The sequence below is a fragment of the Octodon degus genome, unplaced genomic scaffold (assembly GCF_000260255.1).
Source record: "Octodon degus isolate 3935 unplaced genomic scaffold, OctDeg1.0 scaffold00020, whole genome shotgun sequence".
NCBI lineage: Eukaryota > Metazoa > Chordata > Mammalia > Rodentia > Octodontidae > Octodon > Octodon degus.
In genome coordinates this window covers 17281281-17304231 of record NW_004524596.1, presented here as the reverse complement: position 1 = coordinate 17304231, position 22951 = coordinate 17281281, and the positions used below count along the sequence as shown (strand labels likewise).

Below are 22951 nucleotides of genomic sequence, written 5' to 3'. Positions count from 1 at the left end.
CTTACCAACAACGGATATTCTAGTCAATCCCTGTAGAATGATAACAGACAACAGTCATATAATTTTGGAGACATTTTTTTTTTTTTTTTTTTTTTAATGACAGGGTCTCATTTTATAACTCTGGCTGGCCTTGAACTCACTTTGTCATCTGGGCTGGCCTTGGTCTTCCCACCTCAGCTTCCTGAGTGCTGTAATTACAGGTGTGAACCACCTCACCCAGCAACCTGGAACTTTTCTATATGCAGAGTGAGAATGTTTTCAATAAATGTTGGAAGAAAACCTTCTAGTATCTTCTGAGTACTATACAGAAATTGAAATGAGCTTGCTAGGCATGATTACAGCCACCATGTGAGGTACAAAACTTCCACTAGTTCATGAGACTAGCAGGGTGCAAATTCACTAACATCAAGTTTTATATTATGCATCTGTATTGCAAAATTCCTGAACCACACATTACAACTGTGTTAACAATTACAGAAAACAGGAAAACTGGACTGGGGATATAGCTCAGTGCAGAATGTCTGCAGTGCATGCAAGTCCCTGGGTTAATCCACTCACCACCACCACCAAAGAAACCAATAAAATGTGCCAGTTCTTGTTCCCCCATCATTTCTGCTTGTATAAGATCTATATAAAATTTAATGTGATCTCCACTGGCCTTCTACTTCCTAAACTCTTCTGAAAATTACTACTAGTCTATTAGCCAGACTATCTCTGAATATTCTGTCCTAATTTTTATAGAAAATGACACAATAAACAAGTATCATTCCACAGGTTTAAAAACAGATCTGGAGCACAGCTTCCTGGCTTGCTACACCACACTGGCAGACCATTTACTCTCTCAGAACCCTACCTTTCACTCACATTTGACCTACAAAAAAAGAACACGTCACATCACTTCACAAAACTGTGATAAGACTCAATAAGGTAATTTATGTATAAAGTAACAGCTGCAAAATAAATGAGTATCGAAGAGTTGTTCTGTAACTGGCTCAGAGTAAGAGTTATGGAATGCTGGTTGAACAATCAGGACTTTCTTATTCCTTGACTCCCAAGAAATGAAAGAGTTTAACAAAACCAATAATAAAAATCAACGAATTCTAAATAAAACAAAGTTAGGTGATAAAGAACAAGGGGCACAGGAGGTCAGGGCAGGATTGCCATTGGTTCAAGCCCATCCTGTGCTACACAGCGAGTTCAAGGCTGGCCTGAACTACATAATGAGACCCTGCCTCAAAAGAAACAAGTGTGTGAGTATGTGTCTGTGTAAACTTAGAAAAGAAACCTCAGCTATGGATAGGTGCAACAGCTATAACAATATAAGACACACACTGTTAAACATCCTAGCAACTTAAATCTATAGGAAGAGAAAACTTATGGGTGTCTTTTCACACCAGCATTCAGCAATAAGCTATAATGTTAATTATACTTGAAATGTATTTTTACAATCTTTGCCAAGAAAAGTTGTACCAAATTATTTTTTCCAGGCAGGTGCTTAGGCTGCTGAGCTATCGCCTGGCCCCTACCAAATATATTTTTGGATCAAGCAATAAAACTTAAGATGCTTGTCTCTTGCCCAAATGGTAAGTGTGTCTGGATGACAGGGAAATAAAACTTCAAAACATTTACACCCACATTTTTTTTGCTCTAAAATCAAATTAGTTTCATACAGAAGAGATATATGTGAGTTAATTATTCATACAATGAACAAGACAATTGTTTTAACAATTCTAGCCATGTTCTACCTTGGTATTTCTGAGATTACATTTCTGGACTTCAAGTCTACTGTTCAAATTCTATTATGGAAAGACTGCGAATTGTTTTGATCACAGTAGAATTGCCATTTCCTTGAAATAGCAAATTGCAAGAACTGGTTTCGAAAACTTGTAGTTTCAGGGCAGTTAAGTATCCTGAGTATGGTCTCAAATAACAGTCTGGTTTATGTTACCATGGCAGCACTTCCTTTCCCTGACTCTGCTCATGAACTATCAGTAACAAAAGACAAAACCATGCATTTGCTAGGCTAGGCAAAAAGGATCTTATTTTTAACTAATTCACTTTAAAAAATGCCTCTGTGTTACTGTGCTTAGATGACAGAACACAAGTAATAGTTTTACAAGTACTGTTTTTACACTACTTAAATTCACCTGTAAGAACTCTTTTGTGCAATGGAAACAGGAAATGTGTGTTCTTTTACTAATTTTAAAACTAAACTGTACTTAATTTCATAAGAAACCACTGATAGCTTTCAAGATAGGAATATATTAAGGGTCAAACTTTAAAAAGATTTATCTTAATGAAAGTTTTAGATTATAAATTCAGAGATATGAATATGCCTTGCATATTTTAAGAGTTGTCTTTCCTGTCCCACCTTTTCAGTAGCTTTTTCTGTTTTGGAGACAATATCTCCATGGAGTCCAGGTTGGCCTCCAATATCCTATGACCCTTCTGCCTTAGCCTCCCGAGTGCTCAAAGTACAGGTGTGTGCCACTCCACATCTGGCCTTCAATGGCTTTTAGAACCATAAATTTAAAAAGTAACTGATTAACACTGTACTAAAGAAAGCAAAATTTAATTCCATGTGTCTGTATTAGAATCGCTATACCATTTGAAGATATACTCATAAGTGAAATAAACCAGACACACCTGTGTAAATATCGTAGTTTCCCTAGTATAAGAACTCAAAAGAAGAAATGCAAATAAAAAGGCATAATACAATTTAAAGGAAAGCAAGAACTTGAGGACTAGACAATGAAGAGACAGCAAGGAGAGGAGCTAGGAAACATGACAGAGGCAAGCCATACAGTTATATGTACAAGATGGGAAAGGCAATGCTCCTGAGAATCTTCAGAAGATTTTCGAATCTAGCAGTTAACTGGAAGGATTCTCACCCTAACTAGCTATATATACTGACACCTGTGAACTAAGCAACTGCTCTGAAGGTAGCAATTTGTAATAGTAGGTTCATGCTTGGAGTGCCTGTCATTCTGGTCTTCTGAATACGTGCTGTTTGTCATGATATGCCACTTGCTGCCGTGCTGACTCTCGGGTAGATGATTGTTTAAAAAGGAAGGGGGTAGTGAATGAAGGCAGGAGACAGGAAAAGCAGTGTTGCAGGACTGTCCTGCTACAAGGTTGTATATGGTTAGATTTCTGGACTTATATGTAAACATATATAACTCTTTATTCCTATTTTTTAAATATATTTTAATGTTTTAAATTTTTTGGTCATATTCTGTAGGGACTTAAAAGTTTAACATATCAATACTTGATGAAAAATACCTGTTCCATGTTATGCCTAAGATGTTTGATATTCAGACAGATAGTGAAGTTAAGCTCAATAGTTTAGGTTATATGACAGTAACAATAAGCTTCTCTTCTAGAGGGTTAACAACCTAAGTATGCAGACCAAAAATTAGAGAAAAAGGAGGGCTGCAAGGAAAGCCAACATTTTAGCCCTAGCCTTCCAAGGTCAATTAAGACTCAGGATATAAGAGAACCTGTCCTGTAACATCATGTAACTCAGTTGTGTCCCAAATTTTCTGACCAAGGAGATTATGGGGCCAAAGAGGAAAGTGGTCGATGATGAAGAGTGTGCCTAAGGAGAGTCACACGGAGAGAAAACATTCTCTCAGGCTTTCACAGACAGCAAAATGGCCAAGCAATGGCCATGACTCATCCACATGGCTGACACTGACAAAGGTTCAACAATCTGAGGTCCAGGGTCTCAGGATAAATCCTGAGGGGATTTCACTGACCTTATCAGATACAAAAGCTACAATTCTTGTTACATAGGTCTTGCTTTATCTTGGTCTTAACCATCCAGCAGAAAAGTATAAAAACAAAGTACAAGAAGTAAAGCCATGGTGCTATGTTGAGCTGTAGGGGACTCAGGTCAACAACTTCTGACATTGCCAGTCAAGCGGAAGACCCAATACTATTATGGACCACTGGACTTTTTTAGAATATTTTGCTGAGTTAACACACCTATAATATTCAAATAATGGAACTAAATAAGAAAAGGGGATACAGATGAAGGTCCATTTTGTATCTGTGTATTCAAAGTGGTTAGGATAGATATATAGTTATACTCTCTTAATGTATAGAGGGATTTGTTCTAATGGTGTCTGTAAATAGATACGGATATCAAGTCCGCATCTTGTACAACAACCACTAGGAAGGCAGTATGCAATGTGTTAATTATTGGAACTGTCCTACCAATTTGATTTCAAACTGTCTCATTACTATTTGCTTATCAATAAAATTATGGAAAAATAAAATAAAATCTCAGTTGTAATGTTTTAGTTGGTCTATAAAAATTAAGAAAAATAGATATAAAATGTAGGCGTGTTTAAAGCATAAAACCAAAACTACACCAAACCAAAACACTACTATGTCTACCTTTTGTAAATCAGCTTGTCTTACTGGTATGAATACTACTTTATGTAAGTTTGAACTAACCTCTGCTATCTTAAGTTCTTTGGATATTATCATCTCTGGGTAGCAGCTAAATCCTTAGAAAACTGCTGTCAAGGTTGTCAAATTCAATGTCAACATTTAATAAAAATGTATCTTACTGGCCTTCCACAGACTGAAAGAAAAATTCTCTTTGAGGCAGTAACTCAAACAATGGTCTTACTGGTTAAGAAGAATCCATATGCATTTCCCACTGCACTTGAATGTATTTCTTTTTGTCTAAATCTCAGACATTTGGGGACGGGGAGATAGCTCAGTAGAATAAGCGCTTCCCAGGCAAGCACAAGGGCCTGAGTTCAATCCCTGGTTTAAAAAAAAAAAAAAAAAAAAATCTCAGACATTTAAGCAAAGTGGATCATCTATCTGCAAGTTCCTTCACTCCTACCCTGACTGCTTGGTGACAGCTTGCCAATTTTGCTCCAATATATTACAATTTCTATATTTTTCCATATTTTAATAGTAAAATAATCTTTCTCTTTATCAAACTCTACCCATATTCGGAACTATAGTCTCTCCTTCCCTAGCTCCTATTTCTTTAATTCTTTTCTTTCTCGGAATATTATAAAACCTCATATTATATAAATAATATATACTTAAAATTATAGACAAGACTTGGCCACTTTCTGAGCACTACCGCGAACTGTACTGTATTGGCTATATTGCTCTGCATCTTTATTACAAGCAACACCATAGTGACTATTCTAACTCATCTTCTTGTGGACAAGTATGAAGTTACTCTACAGGAGAAAGCAGCATTTGATCTGCTAGATCAAAAAACAAGTCCATTTGTAATTCTAGTAACTACTGCCAGTGTCTTCTAGAACAGTTATCCTATTTTACACTCTAGCCCAAGGATATACAGCTCAGTGACAGAATGTATACCCAGCTTTACATAATGCCCTGGGTTCCATTTGCAGAGGAAAACACACACACACACACACACACACACACACACACACACACAAGATATTTAACATTTTTACATTTTAACTGATAAAAATAAATTAGGGGTGGCTGTTGTTAATGTTGTTCTTTTATTTTGTATGTCCTTATTTACTCTAAGTACGAAAGTCTTTCCATACATTTATTGGCTAGCTCCTGTGAATTGCCTGGTCATATGGTTGCCCATGTTTCAATTAGGTTTCGCTTTCTTATTATTGAATTATGAGTTTTTTTAAAAAATGTAGTAGTACGGTCCTGATTGTTAGCATCTCTTTTCTGTTCCACATTTAACATTATATTGGTAAACTGACCACAGAAATCTCCAAAACCTAAACCCTACATCTCCAGTAAACTGTTGAGCATTTACCAGCACACTACTGATCACAACATTGAAAGCCACTCCTCTGACTTTGTTAGCCCACAATGTGACACTGTGGGGCACTTATACTTAGGGTTTTCTTCCTTGGCTTCACTACACTGCACTTTTCCTAGATTTTCCTTGATGGGGATAACTTCCAAATTTAGAGCTTTAATCACACCCCATCACCTCTAACCTTACCTCACATTGCTAAACGTTGATGGTAAGCATTACCCTGTATGTACTGCTCTAAGTATACATGCAAAACAGTAGCTCTGAAAGTGGAAAAGAATTAGGTGATACAGATCAATAATAAAAATCGAATGGTGCACTGTGGAAAGGCCACATCCAAAATTTCTAACACTAGAATTAAGTTAGAATAACATTTATACTATCCTCTAACCTTCTTCCCTAATCGTAATTTCCCCATTATTAAAAAAAAAAAAAAAAATCATTTCCTTTGGAAAATGAGTAAGGCAATATGTAACAAACAGTACTTTACTACATTATTTCTGTGTTTTATACATTGAAATCATTTTTAGGAGGATGTGGGGGCTCATATCTGGCTCAAGAGGCTGAGGCAGGAGATCACAAGTTCAAGGACAGGTTGGGTAATTTAGTGAGACCCTGCTTCAAACCAGAAACACTGAAACTGCTGGAAAAACACAGGGAAAACACTAAAGAGCACAGGCCCAAGCAAAGACTTCCACAGGCTCCCAAAGTACAGGAAATAAAACGAACAAAAAACTGACTATATCAAATTAAAAAGCTTTTCCACGGCAAAAGAAACAACAGAGTACCCAAGAGAGGTGGTGCACACCTGCAATCCATCACTGAGATCACTGAGGCGGGAGGATAAATGTGGACTTGAGGCCAGCCTGAACTACACATGGAGACCCTACCTCAAAAAAGACACAGGAGTAAAGAAGCAACCCACTGAATGAGAGAAAATCTTTTGCTAGCTATTCTCCTAGCTATTCTACATTAATGCCTATAATATATAAAGAACTCAAAAGTCAACTTTAAAACAATGAAGACAATTAAAATGGGAATAAATGAACCAAACAGATATTTCTCAAAAGAGTTCAAATGGCTAAAAAGTATAGTTAATGAAAAATGTCTGGTATCTATATCATTAGATAAATGCAAATGAAAATTCTATCAAGATTCCATCTCATCCCAGTAAAAACAGCTATTATCAAGAATAGAGAAACAGCTGGTGTGATTACATATGCCTACAAGCCCAACACTTGGAAGGCTAAGGCAGGAGAATCACTGTGAATTTAAGGCCTGCCTGACACTGAGAGACTCTGTCTCAAGAAAACAAAAACACAAACAAAAACCATGAATGCTACAGAGGACCTGGGAGAAGGGCCTCTCCTACACTGCTGGTGGGAATGTCACACAACCATTACAAAAATCAGTATGGGGATTTCTCAGACTAAATCCAGGACTATCATCAGCCACCATCAGCTACTGACCCAGCTACTATTCCTGGATGTGTTCCCAAAAGAAATATAGACTGCATACTGTAGGAAAACATGGGTGCCCATGCTTTTAGCCGTGTGAGTCACTATAACGCTTACATAGAAATGGTCTAGATGCCTGTCCATAGATAAACTCATTTAAAAAGTGTGGTACACATACACTGGAATATTGAAGAGTCATGAAAAAGAGTCAAGAAGAATGAAATGTCATTTGCAGCAAAATAGATAGAACTAGAAAACTGCATGTAAATGAAATTAGCCAGACTCAGGAAGTTAAATACCACACATTTTCTTGTACTAGAAATCTAAAAATTAGGTAATTAAAGGAGAGATGCCAGGAAACTAGGAGGTAGACTCTTGGAGCTCAGAAAAGGGATCAGTGAACACATAGAGGAGAATAACAGCAATGAAATTAAGATACATTAAATGTGGGCTGGGGAGATAAAGCTCAGAGGTCTAAGCACTTGCCTGGCAAGTACAAAGACCTGGGTTTGATCTCTGGTACCACATGCTATGCCATGCTAGCCAGAGAAACCGGCAGTGGTGGCGCATGCCTGTAATCCCAGTGTTGGGGAGGCTGAACAGAGGATCACTAGAGTTGGAGCTGTGTAGTGAGACTCTGTACCAAATAAATAAATAGGGGCCGGGGAGATGGCTCAGTAGAATAAGCGCTTGCCTGGCAAGCGCAAGGGTCTGAGTTCAATCCCTGGTTCCACCAAAAAAATAAAAAATAAATAAAACAATTACTCTTAAAAAAACCCCACACAAATAAATAAATATACGTAATGGAAAAACAACACCGTCCTTCTAAATATAGGTCATTAAAAACAGGCAGTTTCTAACATCGTGAAATACCAGACCTCTCCCGTCAACCCACCAAGGAATCCCAGTTCACACACTCACACATTCATTTATATGTAATTAATTGAGTCCCCCTGGACTAGGGTGCTATTACATACTGAACACATCAAAACGAAGACATGGCTTTTGTCCTCGAGAAAATATTTGTATCTAACAAGATGTCAAAACAGTGAATATCTAGCTGCTTTTAAACTCCTTTTTTGTTTAAATACATATTTTTCTTTATTTTTGATCTATTGATGCAGCTTATTAGTTTATTTCCCTAGACTGTACAGTTTATGACAACAGAGCAGGTTATAAGATATGGAAACTAAATTGTATCTCTGTTTAGGACTATATGATGGAATATGTAATTTAGATGAACCTCTCTACTCTCTGTAAAACCCTACAACAGATGGACAATAATTTTAAATTTTAATTGTATCACAGGGCTTGCAAAAGAGTAACTGAGAGGCCAAAGCTAAAGTGAAAGCTGGAATTTTACCTGTTTGAAGCTAGATTTAGTCCTGCAAGTATCTGCCAAAATATGATTAATGAGATCTTCAATTTGGACATCCCACAGGAGAAAAAGAAGAGATGGACAATAGGAACTGAGGTATATACGAAAGATTTTCTTTTATATACAGGGACTATGATAATCAGACAATAATAAACATTTCCCAAGTCTGAATGAAAAAATAGTAACTAAAAATAAAAGTCTGAATGTAGTCAAGAAGACAGTATCAGAAATAAACAGATTTAAAAACAAACCAGAAGTACAAACTATATTGTATATATCAAAGTAGAAACTCAATGGACAGGGTAAACAAAATTTGAGACACAACAGAAAATAATGAGTAAACTAGAAAATAGCAAAATTTACATGAAATACAGTTCAGAAAGATAAAAAGGAAAATTTGAACACAGAAAGAAAAGTTTCAGACAATAAAAAAATGGCAAAGACAATACTGAAAGACACAATGATGAAAATTCTTGCTTTTTTATTCTTGAGGCATTTTGAAATAAAGGCCAGATTATTAAGAATAAGGCAATTATACTAAGGCTGAGTACTCAAAAGCAGCAACAAATCTAGGAATGTACATTGACAACTAAGCTACTTATCACCCCTTCTTTCAGGCTATACTGGAGACAGAACCCAGGGCCTTTACCCTGAGCCTTGCCCGTCTTCACTGTTAGGGCTGCGTCTAGATACCCCCTCCCCCCAAAGCCTCGTGCAATCATAGGCGGTGGGCTTTTTCAGAGGTGGCTGCACCTAGGGAGGGAGTGATTCATGGTGCAATGCTGGAGATTAAGGGCGCATGATTATTAAATCTGTACACTGATTGGTTTGGCTCTGCCCTAATCCCAGTAGCCTAGATAAAATATAAAAGGGGCAAGAAAAGTTGCACTGGTCTCTTCCTTGTTGATTGGATACCTTCTGCCTGCCAACAACAGCTTCCCCTCTGTTTCGCTGGTTTGTATGCCACTCTGACTTGGAGGTAGGCAATTTTGGACTGAAATCTCTATAAACTGCGAGCTAAATAAACTGTTCCCCCTTTAACTTTGGTATCAGGTATTTTTGTCCCAGCAAAGTAAGAATAGTAACTAAGACATCAGTCTTCTAAAAATTTTGAGTTTCTGGGCTCAAGCTATGCAATTTTCCTGGCTTAGGCTTCCAAAGTGCTAGGATTATAGGCCTGTGCCACCAAGCCCAGTTTGAACCACCCTTAAGAGAGTAAGGGTGAACTAAAAGTAATTTTTAAACTGAAACTGAGTGCTCACTATCTAGAGAACTTTACAAAGGAAATTCTGTGTAAATCTATATGAAAAGAAGCTACAAAAAAAAAAAAGCTACATAAAACAGTGAAATATGGAATCATAGTGTTAAAAAAAAAGGATAACTTACTGAACTTACAGAAAAAAGGGATAAAATGAGGAAGCAAGTGATGGAATCAATTCAAGAGCCAACAAAGAGGAGAAAGCAAGGGGAGGCAGGAGCAGTGGACTGGATGGTGCCTCCCTCTCCCCAGTGCAGCTCCATATGGGAGACAGAGCTTTTAAGGAAGAGATTCAGGTAAATTAATTGGAAATGATTAACCACTCATAGCATACAGCACCCAACACCTGGAGAATGCATGTTCTTTACCACACACGGAATACTCATGAACACCAACTATGTATGTGGTGGGCCATAAAGAAGGCTTCAATAAATCTCAAAGATCAGTATCTGTCATGGCCAGCCAGATAATCAACTCTTGTTTTAAACCACTAATTTTAGGGTTAATTTATTATACAGCAATAGATAATTAATACAGTATCCTAAGTATACTACAATGCTAACAGCTTAGAAAAATAGTAAAAAATTTACTTGAAAAAAGTAAAGTTCATTTAGAACTGTTTAATAAGGGGCTGGTGAGTTACCTCAGTTGTCTAAAGCACTTTCTTGAACAAAATCAATCAGGGGCAAAGGACTGCAGTTCAATCCCCAGCACCATATGATGTACCAGACCCGCCCTTTAGGAGCCCTCAGCCAGCCAAAAAAAAAAAAAAGAAAGAATCCTAGAACTATTTAATAAGTTAACTTATAGCTCAAAGAAGAAACAGCAATGAAAATTAGAAAGTACTTTGATAATGAAAATACAGAATACAACTTGTATTATACAACTACAGCAGTAGATATAAAGTAGTATGCATCTTTAAATAATATTAGAAAAAAGGCTGTATCTCTATTATAAATTTTAGGGCCAGCCAGATAGCTCAGCAGACTAAAGCACCTGCTTAGGCAGACAGGACACAAGTTGGATCCCCCACATGCTGTGCTGGCCCTGTCCCCAGGGCACGCTGAGACAGCAATTAAGGATTGAGACTAGTTGTGGTGGCATATGCCTGTAATCCCAGCACCTGGGAGGCTGAAAACAGGACGATCACTAGAGTCCTACTATGTAGTGAGACCCTGCAGACCCTGTGCTAAATTAAAAAAAAAAAAAAAAAAAAAAGTCGGGGCCGGGGAGATGGCTCAGTAGGATTAGCGCTTGACTGGCAAGCGCAAGGACCTGAGTTCAATCCCCGGTTCCGCCAAAAAAAAAAAAAAAAACTATGTTCAAAAAAAAAAAAGTTACCTACTATAAATTTTAAAAACAGAATGCACTGATTTATTTTTAGGCTCTCTATTCTACTTCATTGGTAAATTAAACTTTGTCATGCTGGGTGTGGTAATAAAGCCCTGTAATCCTAAGACTCAGGAGCCTGAGGCAGGAGGGCTGCTGCATGTTGGAGGCCAGCCTGGGCCAACCTGAATTATACAGTGAGATGCAATCTCAAACAACAACAACAAAAACCAAAGAAAACACTAGATCTGTGGTAGCTGATACAGAGGATTGAAGTTGAGCTCAGCCCAGGCAACTTACAAGGTCTTGTTCAAAAAGGGATGGGGGTTAGGGGTGCTGAGGTTGTAACAGTACAAAGTTCCTAAATTCAACCCCCAGTACCATCACCACCAAAAAAAAGCAGAACTGTGAGTTCTGTCACTGCTGGGGAAAAACTCAGTTACAAAATCCTTTGGCTTTGATGCTTTCTTTGAGGGAAGAGACAGTTTTATTTGTAACTACTGATTTGGTTTATTCAATTATTATACATTACATTTTCTAATTTTACAAAGTTATATGCTCCTAAGTATTTTCTTTTTTCCTAGATATGAACTGCATCACAATTTTCAAATATCCTCATAAACTTCTTCAGAATATCCTCTTTTCAGTACCTAACCTTAGTATCCCTCATATTATTTATCTATGCCTTTTACTGTTATTCTTTATCAATTTTGGAAGAGGTTCACCAGCTTTAGTAGATTTTAAGCAACTTTTTTCTGCTGATCCTCTGTATTATATTCATACTGTGAAAATGGTCAAGAGCACAGACTCTGGTATTAGACTACTTAGGATTCAATTCCAACTTCTGCACCTTGGGCTAATTCTTCTCTGTCTTAATGCCCTCAGTGGTACTGTCCTCACAGAGTTATTATGTGTACTGAGTTAGGAAATAAATATTCAGAAGATTGAATATCACATAGAAAATGAGTCTTTGCTATTACAATTATCACCACTAGTAGTGTTACTGTCTTTTGTTGTTGTTATTGTTGCTTTTTTTGGTACTGGGAATTGAACTCATGACCTTGAGCTTGCCAGGCAGGTTTGTGCCACTGAGCTATTTCCTGGCCCACTAGTAGAAGTGTTATTACTAAAAATTCAACTACGAGATTACAATTAAGGTAAAACACTTCAACAGACACTTAGAGGAGTAAAGCAGGCAAGCACACAATCTCTGGTGTTTTACATAATGTGGCTGCTTCTATTACTTAGCAATTTACTTATCTACCAAATACAGGCTAGATATAATGTCTGAAATTTATATGACTAAGAACTGGAGGCCAATAGAAAATATCTCTCATTTGAATACACAGATATAATTATAGCCAGGTGTGGTGATGCACATCTGCAATCCCAGCCTTTAGGAAGTTGAGGCAGGAGGATTCTAAGTTCAAAATCAGCCGGGTCAAAGTAAAAACACAAAAATGGTTAAGGATGTAGTAGCTTGGCCTTCCTAGAGAAGGAGGGAGAAAAGAAGAAGAAATGAAAAGACTGAGGAAGGGAGGTGTCAGCAGGGGAAGGAAGAGGAAGTGTCACAATGGCAAGTTCTTATCGCACTGAAAACTGAACTAGGCACTGCTTGGTGCTGGCCAAAGTCTAGAAAATCTGACATGGAAAAGCAGTTAGGCAGAGTGTACTGTTAAATCTTTTTTAAAAAAACCTTATTTATTTATTTGAAACAGGGTCTTGCTACGCAGCTCGGACTCATGGTGATCCTCCTGTCTCAGCCTCTCCACTGCTGGGATTACAGGCATGTGCCACCATGCCCAGTTTCGGTGGCTGGCATGGTACACCAAGGGTTCCAGCAGGCTGGCACTGCACATGGTACCAAAGATTGAACCCAGGTCCTTGCACTTGTCAGGCAGACGCTTAGACCACTGAGCTATCTCCCCAGCCCTGTCATATTATCTGAAAGGCAAACTGCAGACATGTATCAAAAATTTTAGACTGGGCATGGTGGTGTGCCCCTATAAACCCAGTGCTTGGGGAGGCTGAAAATAGGAGGATCACTGTGAGTCCGATCTGTGTAGTGAGACCCTGCAGACCCTGTACTAATTTAAAAAAAATATATATATACCATGCCTGGGCATAGTGGTACATGCCTGAAATCCCAGCACTAAGGAGGCTGAGCCAGGAGGATCACTGTGAGTTTGAGGCCAGCCTGGGCTACAAAGTGAGTTCAATGCCAGCCTGAGCTGCACACAGACACCCTGCCTCAGAAAACCTTACCTCAAAAGTGAAATCCATACAAAGCATAACATTCACCCCTCCTTCAGGCGCTACCCTAGTGTGTCCCACCCTGTAGAGAATGGATGAACTCTGGACATGCAGAGGACACTGCTGCTCCAACCGATGGAAAATCTGCTCCTTTTTCAAAGCATACTGCCAAATCAAACTGAGATTTAAACTCAACCATATCATTTTCATTAACAGAAGTGGTCTATACTTTATAAGGCAGATGTCATAGAATAAATAGGAATTATAGAAGTACTAAAAAATCTAAGAATAAAATAACTAAGAACACTGGAACACTGAAAAGCATAGTCTAAGTAACTATAATACATTAATATAATTCTGCCAGATTTCTATCAATACTTAAAAATTTTATTTATTTTTCTTTTTGAGACTGGGTCTCACTACGCAGATCAACCTGGCCTTGAGCTCACTTTTTAGCCCAGACTGGTCTCAACCTTACCTTGCAGTGATCCTCCTGCCTCAGCCTCCAGAATGCTGGCATTACAGACATGTACCACCATACCTGGCTTAATACTTAAAACTATTAAAACAGGGCCAGGGAGATAGCTCAGCAGAATAAGTGCTTGTCTGGCAAGCCCAAGGGCCTGAGTTCAATCCCCAGTTCTGGGGGAAAAAAAAAAATTAAAATACCTCAAGTACAATTAGATGAGCTAATATTAATTAATTTCAAAGTAATCTAACTTGACTTTGTCTTCCTTTTCCTTTCTTTCCTTTTTTTTGTATTTAGGGCAGGGTCTACAGAGTCACACTGCACAGATCGGACTTGTAGTGATCCTCCTGTTTTTCAGCCTCCCAAGTGCTGGGATTACAGGCAGGTGCCACCATGCCCAGTCTTAATCACCATCTCAGCACGTCCTGGGGGCGGGGTTGGCACAGCAGGCCCAGGGATCGAACTCCCAGCCCCTGCTTCTGCCTAAGAAAAGGCCAGCCCTTTTCCTCGACTTTCCCATATTTTAAAGATTCTATGTTAGCTTTCCTACTAAGTGTAGCAATGTTCAAAAGCACTGACCTTGCCATGGCTTCGTTCCACTTTCTGAAAACATTTATTCAGGGACAGATTATGACGAACAGAATTCTTCCATCCCGTTGGCGCAGTAGCAAAATATGGGAAGCGGTCCAGAATCCAGCTATAAATTTCTTTGACAGGCAAACATTTATTTGGAGAGTGTTCAATAGCCATATAAATGAGAAGGCTAAAGGAATATGGCGGTTTTGAGGAGGTTGCTTTGTTGTCTGGGTTCTGGTGGCAGGGTGGTCTGTGGGATGGCACAACCCCACCCTCGATGTCATACAGGGGGCTCAGCCCCGGAAGGCCCTCACCGCCCAGGCTGAAGTTTGTAAGCAGATTGGTACTTTCGTGAAGCCAGTTCAAGCTCGTCAGCTCATCATCTGCTGACTCATTGCCCACAAGCGCAGCCTCTGGCCTGGCGGCGTCAGCAGCTTCAGGTAAGCTTCCCATTGTGTAAATCTGGCTCAGTCCTGCTACCTTCTCAGCTCCTGGAGTTTCAGCTCTTTTATCTGGAGTCATTCCAATTACTGGACCCATTTACTCTTATAGGTCTGCAAAGAAAAGAATCATCAATAAATGTAATACCCAAGAACCACAAATTCCAGGAAAAGGAAATAGCATTGTATTTATGTATTTGGTACAGGGTCTCACTATGTAGCTCAGACTCAATAGTGATCCTCCTGTTTTCAGCTTCCCCGTGCTGGGATTATAGACATGCGCCACCACACCCAGTCTAGGGGTGGCAGGCTCAGCATGCCTGGGGGCAGGGCCAGTGCAGCAAGTGGTGCCAGGGATTAAACCCCGGTCCCCGAGCTTGCCTAAGCAGGGGCTTAGTCCACTGAGCTATCTCGCCAGCCCCATAATCCTCAAGTCAAAAAAAGTTGCAGTCAGTTACCCCCTATAATATTTAAGCATATTTTATAATGAAGATATTGTTACAATACAAAGAGAATTTATTCCTATTATTTGAAACAGTTATACCTAAAATGGAATTTTATAACATCATATGTAGGAGTGATAAACAAAATTGTACAATTTAAATACTTGGTAAAGTAGCCAACCTACAGTAACCACCCGATAGTAACAGTTATTACTAAAAACAAATAGGCTATGTCTTTGAATTATAAGACTTTATATTTCTGAATGGTCTATATTTTATTTTACTATAATACTCATCTATATAGTTTAATTCTAAAAATAATCAAATGTGAATTAGCATTTAAACTAACTGAATAAAATAATTAATAAAAAAACAAATAAATCCTTTCCCCAAATCAGAAATATTTACTATAAAAAGCTAAACCATCCAGTTACTCATGATGCTGAAGCAGCAGGATCATGAGTTCAAGGCCAGACTGGCTGACTTAGCAACCTCCTCTCTCCAAATAAAATTTAAAGAGGAACTGACAGTGTAGGTACTCAGTGGAACAGCGCTCTTGACTTTGATCCCTAGAGTTAAAATTTTAAAAATTGACCATTTCTAGTATTTTAAGGCTACAAAGTAGCTATACAAAGCTACTGGTTTTCAAATTATTTATTTTAAATTACATAATTGTATATATTCAAGAATATAATGTGATATACTGTATACATTACACAATGATAAAATTAAGCTAATGAACACATCCAGACCTCACACACTTTTTACTACTTTATAGTGAGAACACCTGAAATCTACTGTTCTAGCAATTTTGTAATACACATAATCACTCAATGCAGTCACTATGCTGCGCAACAGAGGACTACACCCAGCTCTCCTTCGTAACTGGAGCTCTGTGCCCTTGAACTCACACCTCTCCCTTCACTGTCTAGCCTCGAATCCCCTCGCCAAGCCCCTCCTCACAGCACTGGCAGCCACCACAGTGCTATTTCTATGACTTCAACACAGCAACGTTTATTCCTTGTTCTCTCTCCCTTTTCCTCTCCCTCCACCCCTCCCTCCCTCTTTTATGTAGTCTCCAGATGCAGTTCAGGTTGGCCTTGAACTCACTACGGAGACCGGATCTACCTTGAACTCACTGCAATCCTCCTGCTTCGGCTTCCCTGAGTGCCAGCATTAAAAGAGCGCAGCACAACAGCCAGCGATTTCCAGTATCTTAAATCTGAGTTCTGTGCCGCCTACTGAAGCACTGATGTACACTCCAAAGCTGACGCCATCTTAGGTTTGAACTACCACCGCATTGTTAAGGAGAGTAGAAAAGGGTATTTTATATCTATTTTCTCAAATGATTTATTTTCAAAAACACACATTAAAAAAAAAAGAAAAAAAAGAAAAAAGAAAAAAACCATCAAGGGAAAATAATCAACCAGAGAGCAAAGTAACAGAATTAATGTGCCATTTCACTTTCGATGGCTCATGGAGATAACTCACTTCTTAATTCAGTGAAAACCCTTCTATTATTTTAGTCACTCTGCATGTGTTTATGTACCTTCAGAGTTTCATTTTGCTTAATATACCTGGAAGGTCACTTCAAGAATTTTAAGAACTGGTGAATTTTGGATGTCCACCTGGGTTTCAGTAGTTATTATTAGATCATAATACTCAATTATGATCAGGAAAATACTTCAAGGGTTGTATGTTGTTAAACATTTTACATATCTCAACTAACCATTAAATAAACCATATGAATCAAGTACTATAATCTATTTAGATATGAAAAAAAGATTCAAAGGTTAAGCACCTTGCTTGCTGCCTAGCTACTTAAGAGGAAACACTGAAACTTAAACCCAGAAAGACTAACTTCAGAACCAAACTCTAATCAGCATAAACCTTAACCACATTAAAAAGACATTACCTATCAGAACAATCACTTAACTCTTATTCATTTAAATTATCAGCATTCTCTTCATACCCAGTCCTTATTTCTCTCAGGTAGACCAGTAACTTAAAACATCAAGACACCGTAAAAAGGAAAAGACCAAACTACAACAAATTTAGCTTTTTCTGTCAATTATCAAGACCACATATATAAAAATTCAGATATATACACAATATATTTCAATTGACATCCAATATGTAACTGATTAGACTTTTCCATTTTTGTACCAAAATCTTTCGACTTATACAGACTTTATTTTTTGATTGATTTTTGATTGATAACGACTGAGAAAGGATCTTGCTATGTAGTTCAGCCTGGCCTTGGACTACGAGGACCTGAGTGGCCTCAACCCCACAGTGATCCTCCTGCCTTAGTTCCTAAGCACTGGGATTACAGGCATGCACCACCACACCTGGCTCCAGTAATCCCAGCATTTGGGAGGCTGAGGCAGGAGATGGAACACAAGTTCATGCCCTGTCTAGGCCACCTAGTGAGCCCTTGTTTCTAAAACCCTAAGCTTACCCCTAACCTAACCTGGACAACTTAGTGAGAGATCTTATTTCTAAATGAAATGAATGAGTATATATTTGTATGGGGATATAGTTCAGCTAGCTCAAAGGTGCAGTATTTAATCCTCAGGACACAAAGGAAAACGAACTATAATTATTTCAAATTTAAATATATATATATATTTATTTATTTATTTATTAGACACCATTTAATATACATATTACTTCAGCAGTTTGCCATACTAATACAGGAAGTAAGTGCCTGGAAGCTAATGGTCACTATTTTGGGCACCTCTTACAGAGGCCAAAAATAATGTATTAATCTCATGTCTAATAAATTTAGTATTAAAATATTGATAGTTTTCTTTTCATGGTACTTTCTTGGTGGTGCCCCCTCCCCACTCCCTCTTTTTTTTTTTTCCTTGAGAATATAAGCTACCTCCCTAAGGTTCTAAAAGTAATAAAAACTATAACCAATATTATAAACCTGGCTAAATTCTGTTGTTTGTCCATTAAAGTTGTACAAAATTTAAGAAACTTTATTTTTAGCAATACCACGGCTAAAAAGGAGTGAGTTAACATATATTCAAAAATCAGTCTTAGTTACTATCACTCATTAAATAGTTTAATCAGAAACTAGTTTAGTGGTTATGGTGTCGCATGCCTGGGCTACATATGAAGTGAGTTCTAAACCAGCCTGAACTGCATAGAAATGCTGTCTCAAAAAGACCAAAACAAAAAAGTAAATGAATAAATAAATTAATTAAAAATGCATTTAACACAGGCCCTGGTATGTAGTAAGCATAGATGTTAATACTAATGATATTTGCTTTTGCCTAATTAGTAGTTTAAAAATACATGCAATGCACAGTTTTGCTTTTGTTTTGTTTTGAGACAACACCCTGCTGTGTAGTCCAAGCTGGTCTTTAACTCGCAATCCTCCTGCCTCAGTTTCCTGAGTGCTGGTGCATTATTATATGCACCGTATAATGTACACACTTGAATAAGGACTCAGGACCATTTTTGGAAAGCTAACTGAAAATTTAGGGGCTGGGAAATGGCTCAATAGAATAAGCGCTTGCCTGGCAAGCACAAGGGCCTGAGTTCAAGCCCTGGCTCCACCAAAAAAAAAAAAAGGAAGAAGAAATGAAAATTTATACCAAAAGCTGGCAAATATTTCACAGTCTTCGATCCACCAATTCCAACAACTCATTCTAACAGAACAATGCCATACAGAGAAATCTTCTTAGCCCTTCATCAAACATCCATTGATTAAAGATAATGAAAAACTATTAGCAACTTACATTTCCTTCAACAGAGAACTGGTAACTAAACCATATGTATCTATCCAATTTAATATTTAATAGCCATTAAAAATGATTATCTGAAAAAGACTGAAATACTTTTAGTGCTATTTCTTTTTTTTTTTTTTTTTGGCAGAACCTTTTTTTTTTTTTTTTTTTTTTTCTCAGAACTGGGGATTGAACTCAGGCCCTTGTGCTTGCCAGAGAAGCGTGTATTCTCCTGAGCCAACTCCCCAGCAAATGTGTTTTTTGGGTTTTTTTTCTTTTTTTGCGGAACCGGGGATTGAACTCAGACCCTTGCTCCTGCCAAGCAAGCACTTATTCTACTGAGCTATCTCCCCAGCTGAAATACTTTTAGTTGTATTTGCATAACTCTCTCCCCTCCCTCCCCCACCCCTCTTGCTGTCTCCCAGACCTACACACATCAATTCAAAAAAGGTCATGGACTTATCAGAAAGCTAAAGACCGAAACAGAAGCCACCTCTTAGATTCTCAGAATAGCCTACTCTGTTACAAAGCTGTTCCTTACAACAAATTAGCTCACTGGTAAAAAGGGGCAACAGCCGCTTTAGCATAACATAAAATCCCATTCATCTGTACATGACTTTGCCAAATAACAGCTAAACCCAATCAGGCTAACTCAGCGGAAAACAGAGAGCTACTGAACGTACAGTGCTGAATACAATTTTCATTCAACCCAGGTTCTCCTTGACGGACAGCCACAGCTCTTTTTGGAAATGAGCTCTCTCCAAATCTTCATGCACGGCACCCTGTCTACACTACTGTAGCTTCAACCATCCTTTTCCATCTTTTATCTTTCTGATCACAGTATTTCTGCGCAACACAATGTTTTAAAACATTCTAATGTTCTAATTTTTATTTTCATTAGCATTCTACTACAAAGCTGCAGTGTTTTAGATAACTTGACCCTGCAGCTATGCATAATTTTAGCATTTTTAAGAATATATAATAAATAACATGCAATACTGCTAGAAAAAGCTATACATAATAGACAAAAAATTTAAAGAAAACTTTAGGTTTTACTTGGAAAATTCTACTTTTATATAAAAATTTGTCTTAAATGGAAAACATTCACTAGCAAAGCACTAATGATACACATGATTAGTTTGCTTCATAAAGCAAATGTATAAAGAACAAAAAGGAAATCTGGGCTATAAATCTTTTAAGAACCACTATTTTAGCCAGGCATTCTGAGATAGGAAGATTGAAAGTCAGAGTTCAGCCAGCAAACTTACTGTTAAAAAAAAAAAAAAAAGTGAAACCTCCAGTAACTGTGAGCTAAATAAACCTTTCCTGCCTTCATTTTGGGTATCAGGGGCTTGTCCCAGCAACTAGAGAAGAGTAACTGAAACAAGAAACCATATATCAATAGTACATACAGTAAATATCATTCAAAGGAAGCATTAGAGGTCAACAGACTATAATAAGAGAACATAATGCAGAAATGGGAAAGTGTACAGTACGACAATTTGTGTGGGGTGGGCAGAGGAGCTATAACTAGCTTAATCAAGTAATTAACACAGTCACTAAACCATTTCTAAACTGCTAAAAAGAGATTAAATATAAAAGAATTTAGCAAATGTAGATTTGTGTTTAGACTTCAAGTATTCTACATTTTAGGAAGGAACCTTTTCTCCTTATATTATAAGGAGAATTTCAGAAAAGTTCAAACAAATTTGCTAGTGTACATTCACACTGGAACCCTGTCTAGTTTCACTGTGTAAAAATATGGTGGTACCTGAGAGAATTTGGGAGTTAAAGGTGCCATTTTTGCCACAGTAGCGTAGCTCATCAATTTCCCAATGCATCTAGTGCATGTTGTGTTCTGTACTACAATGTTATTCTACTCTAGAACAAGAAAAATAAAATTACATATTGAAATTTCTCAAAATGATCATTTCTCATTTTGTTTTACCATGCTTTTGTCTTTTCTTTTCTTTCTTTTTTTTTTTCTTTCTGTATTTTTAGGGAAAGATCTACAGGGTGTTCAGGTTCTCACTACCAGGTCAGACTCATAGTGATTCTCCTGTTTACAGCCTCCCAAGTGCTGGGATTACAGGTGCGCACCTCCACACACAGCCTCAATTGACATCTTTGTGCACTCCGGAGGCGGGGCGCCAGCACAGCAGGCCCAGGGATCGAATCCCCAGCCCCTGGGCCTGCTTGCAGGCAGCTTTAATCCACTAAGCTATTTGGCCAGCCCCATGTTTTGTTTTTGAGATAGGGTCTCACTTTGTAGTTCAGGCTGGTCTTCAACTCACTCCAATTTTCCTGCCTCAGCCTCCCAAGTGTAGAAGCATGCCTAGTCCTTTTGCTCTTTTTGACCTTAAAAGCTTCTGCCATCATTGCTTATCTACTTACTCTTTATTAATTTATCCACTTGCTTGCCATTCTCTTATTTCTTTCTTAAGTCAAGGCTGTACTGACCATAGTGCCTGCCTGGTAAGCTCAAGGTCCTGAGTTCAATCCCTGGTACAAAAAAACCCAAAAACCTATGACTACTTTCCATCTACTTAAAAGGTGTCTGGGGCTGAGAATGCAGCTCAGTAGCAGAACGTGTGCTCAGCATCCCAGGCAGGTGCTGTGCCACTGAGCTGCAGCCCAGCCCTCGCTTAGTATGCCAGAGAACCTGGGTTCAATCCCCAGCACCACAAAGAGGGGGGAGATGTTAGTGAATTTTCAGATTTCACTCATCTGAATGTCTTTATTTTGCCCTTGTTTTTGGAAGATGTTTGCTAGCTAATATTCTAGACTGACCTCTATTTTAGTTTGCCACATATCATTTTGTTATTTTCCACGTTATTGAAACTTGGATTTCCTTTGAATATAATCTGCTCTCTTAAAAGAATTGCCCTTTATTAATCTCTTATATCTTCCATTTTGTCTCTGTTGCATTCTGAATTTCTTCAGATTTACCTTTCATTACACCAGTTTTCCTCAACAGTCTGTTTACATACTTAGCCACTGAATTTTATGGTCAATATCTATGCATTCCTAGAACTTCTGATTCTTTTTTCAAAATATTTGTTCTTTTCTCATTTTAAGCCTCTCACTGAACATATTAAATGGACTTTTATCTTTTGCATCTGGTAATTCCCAGTCACTATATACTGGTCTGACTCCCCTTAGTCTCTCATACTGAGGCCAGTGCTTTTGGATGACTGGTAACTTTAATTGTAAACTACTTACTTATAATTTCACAAATGTGTCCTAGATAATGATGATTATGTTAAGTTTTAGCAGTCCCTTGGAAGTAGTAACAGTCCAGGCCCATTTTAAATGTTTTAGTGTGGATTCACGTTGTACGCCAGTGTGAATGCTGGTTTGTGGTAGCAAATTTTCAGTAAAGATTTTATTTTTCCTATTTGCAACAATAGTCTAAGATAATTTTCTGGGAACATGAAAGAATTTCTAGATCATGAAGCACTTGAATGATTTAGCCCTACAGGCCTCCAAAATAATGGGGAAGACATTCCTTCTACACACTCTATCTTGACTAGGTGTGCCTTTTGCTGCCTAAGCTTGAGCTCTCTAAAGCCATAAAAATACAAGAAAATACCCCAGGGGAATGGCCAGCTTCAGACTGCAGTTTACTTCAAGGATTTCCACTTAGGCGTTTGGCCTAGGTTCTTTACTTTTGGCCAGAACATGGATGCATTTACAATGATTTTATCTGGCACTTCAGGATGCTTTCAGCAGAAAGCGGGGCCAGCCAGGTACTTAGTTCACCATGCTGTGGGAAACAAACAAATGCTGAAATTAGTTCTTCACGGCAACCTCACTGAAG

The 22951-nt window shown here is 38.1% G+C and overlaps 1 protein-coding gene across 5 annotated transcripts in view; it reads right to left on the bottom strand.

Moving 5' to 3' along the window:
- The window catches only part of Foxn2 (forkhead box N2), a 79431-nt gene that overhangs the window by 20908 nt on the left and 35572 nt on the right, over positions 1–22951 (bottom strand). For 4 of the 5 annotated variants that reach the window (XM_023711265.1, XM_023711263.1, XM_023711264.1 and 1 more), the window contains exon 2: positions 14512–15062. In XM_023711265.1, the coding sequence (XP_023567033.1) occupies positions 14512–15048 (537 nt within the window). In that variant the 5' untranslated portion in view covers positions 15049–15062. Of the gene's footprint in view, positions 1–14511; positions 15063–22723; positions 22898–22951 lie in introns of all 5 variants that reach the window. The other variant, XM_023711262.1, reaches the window with a different exon arrangement.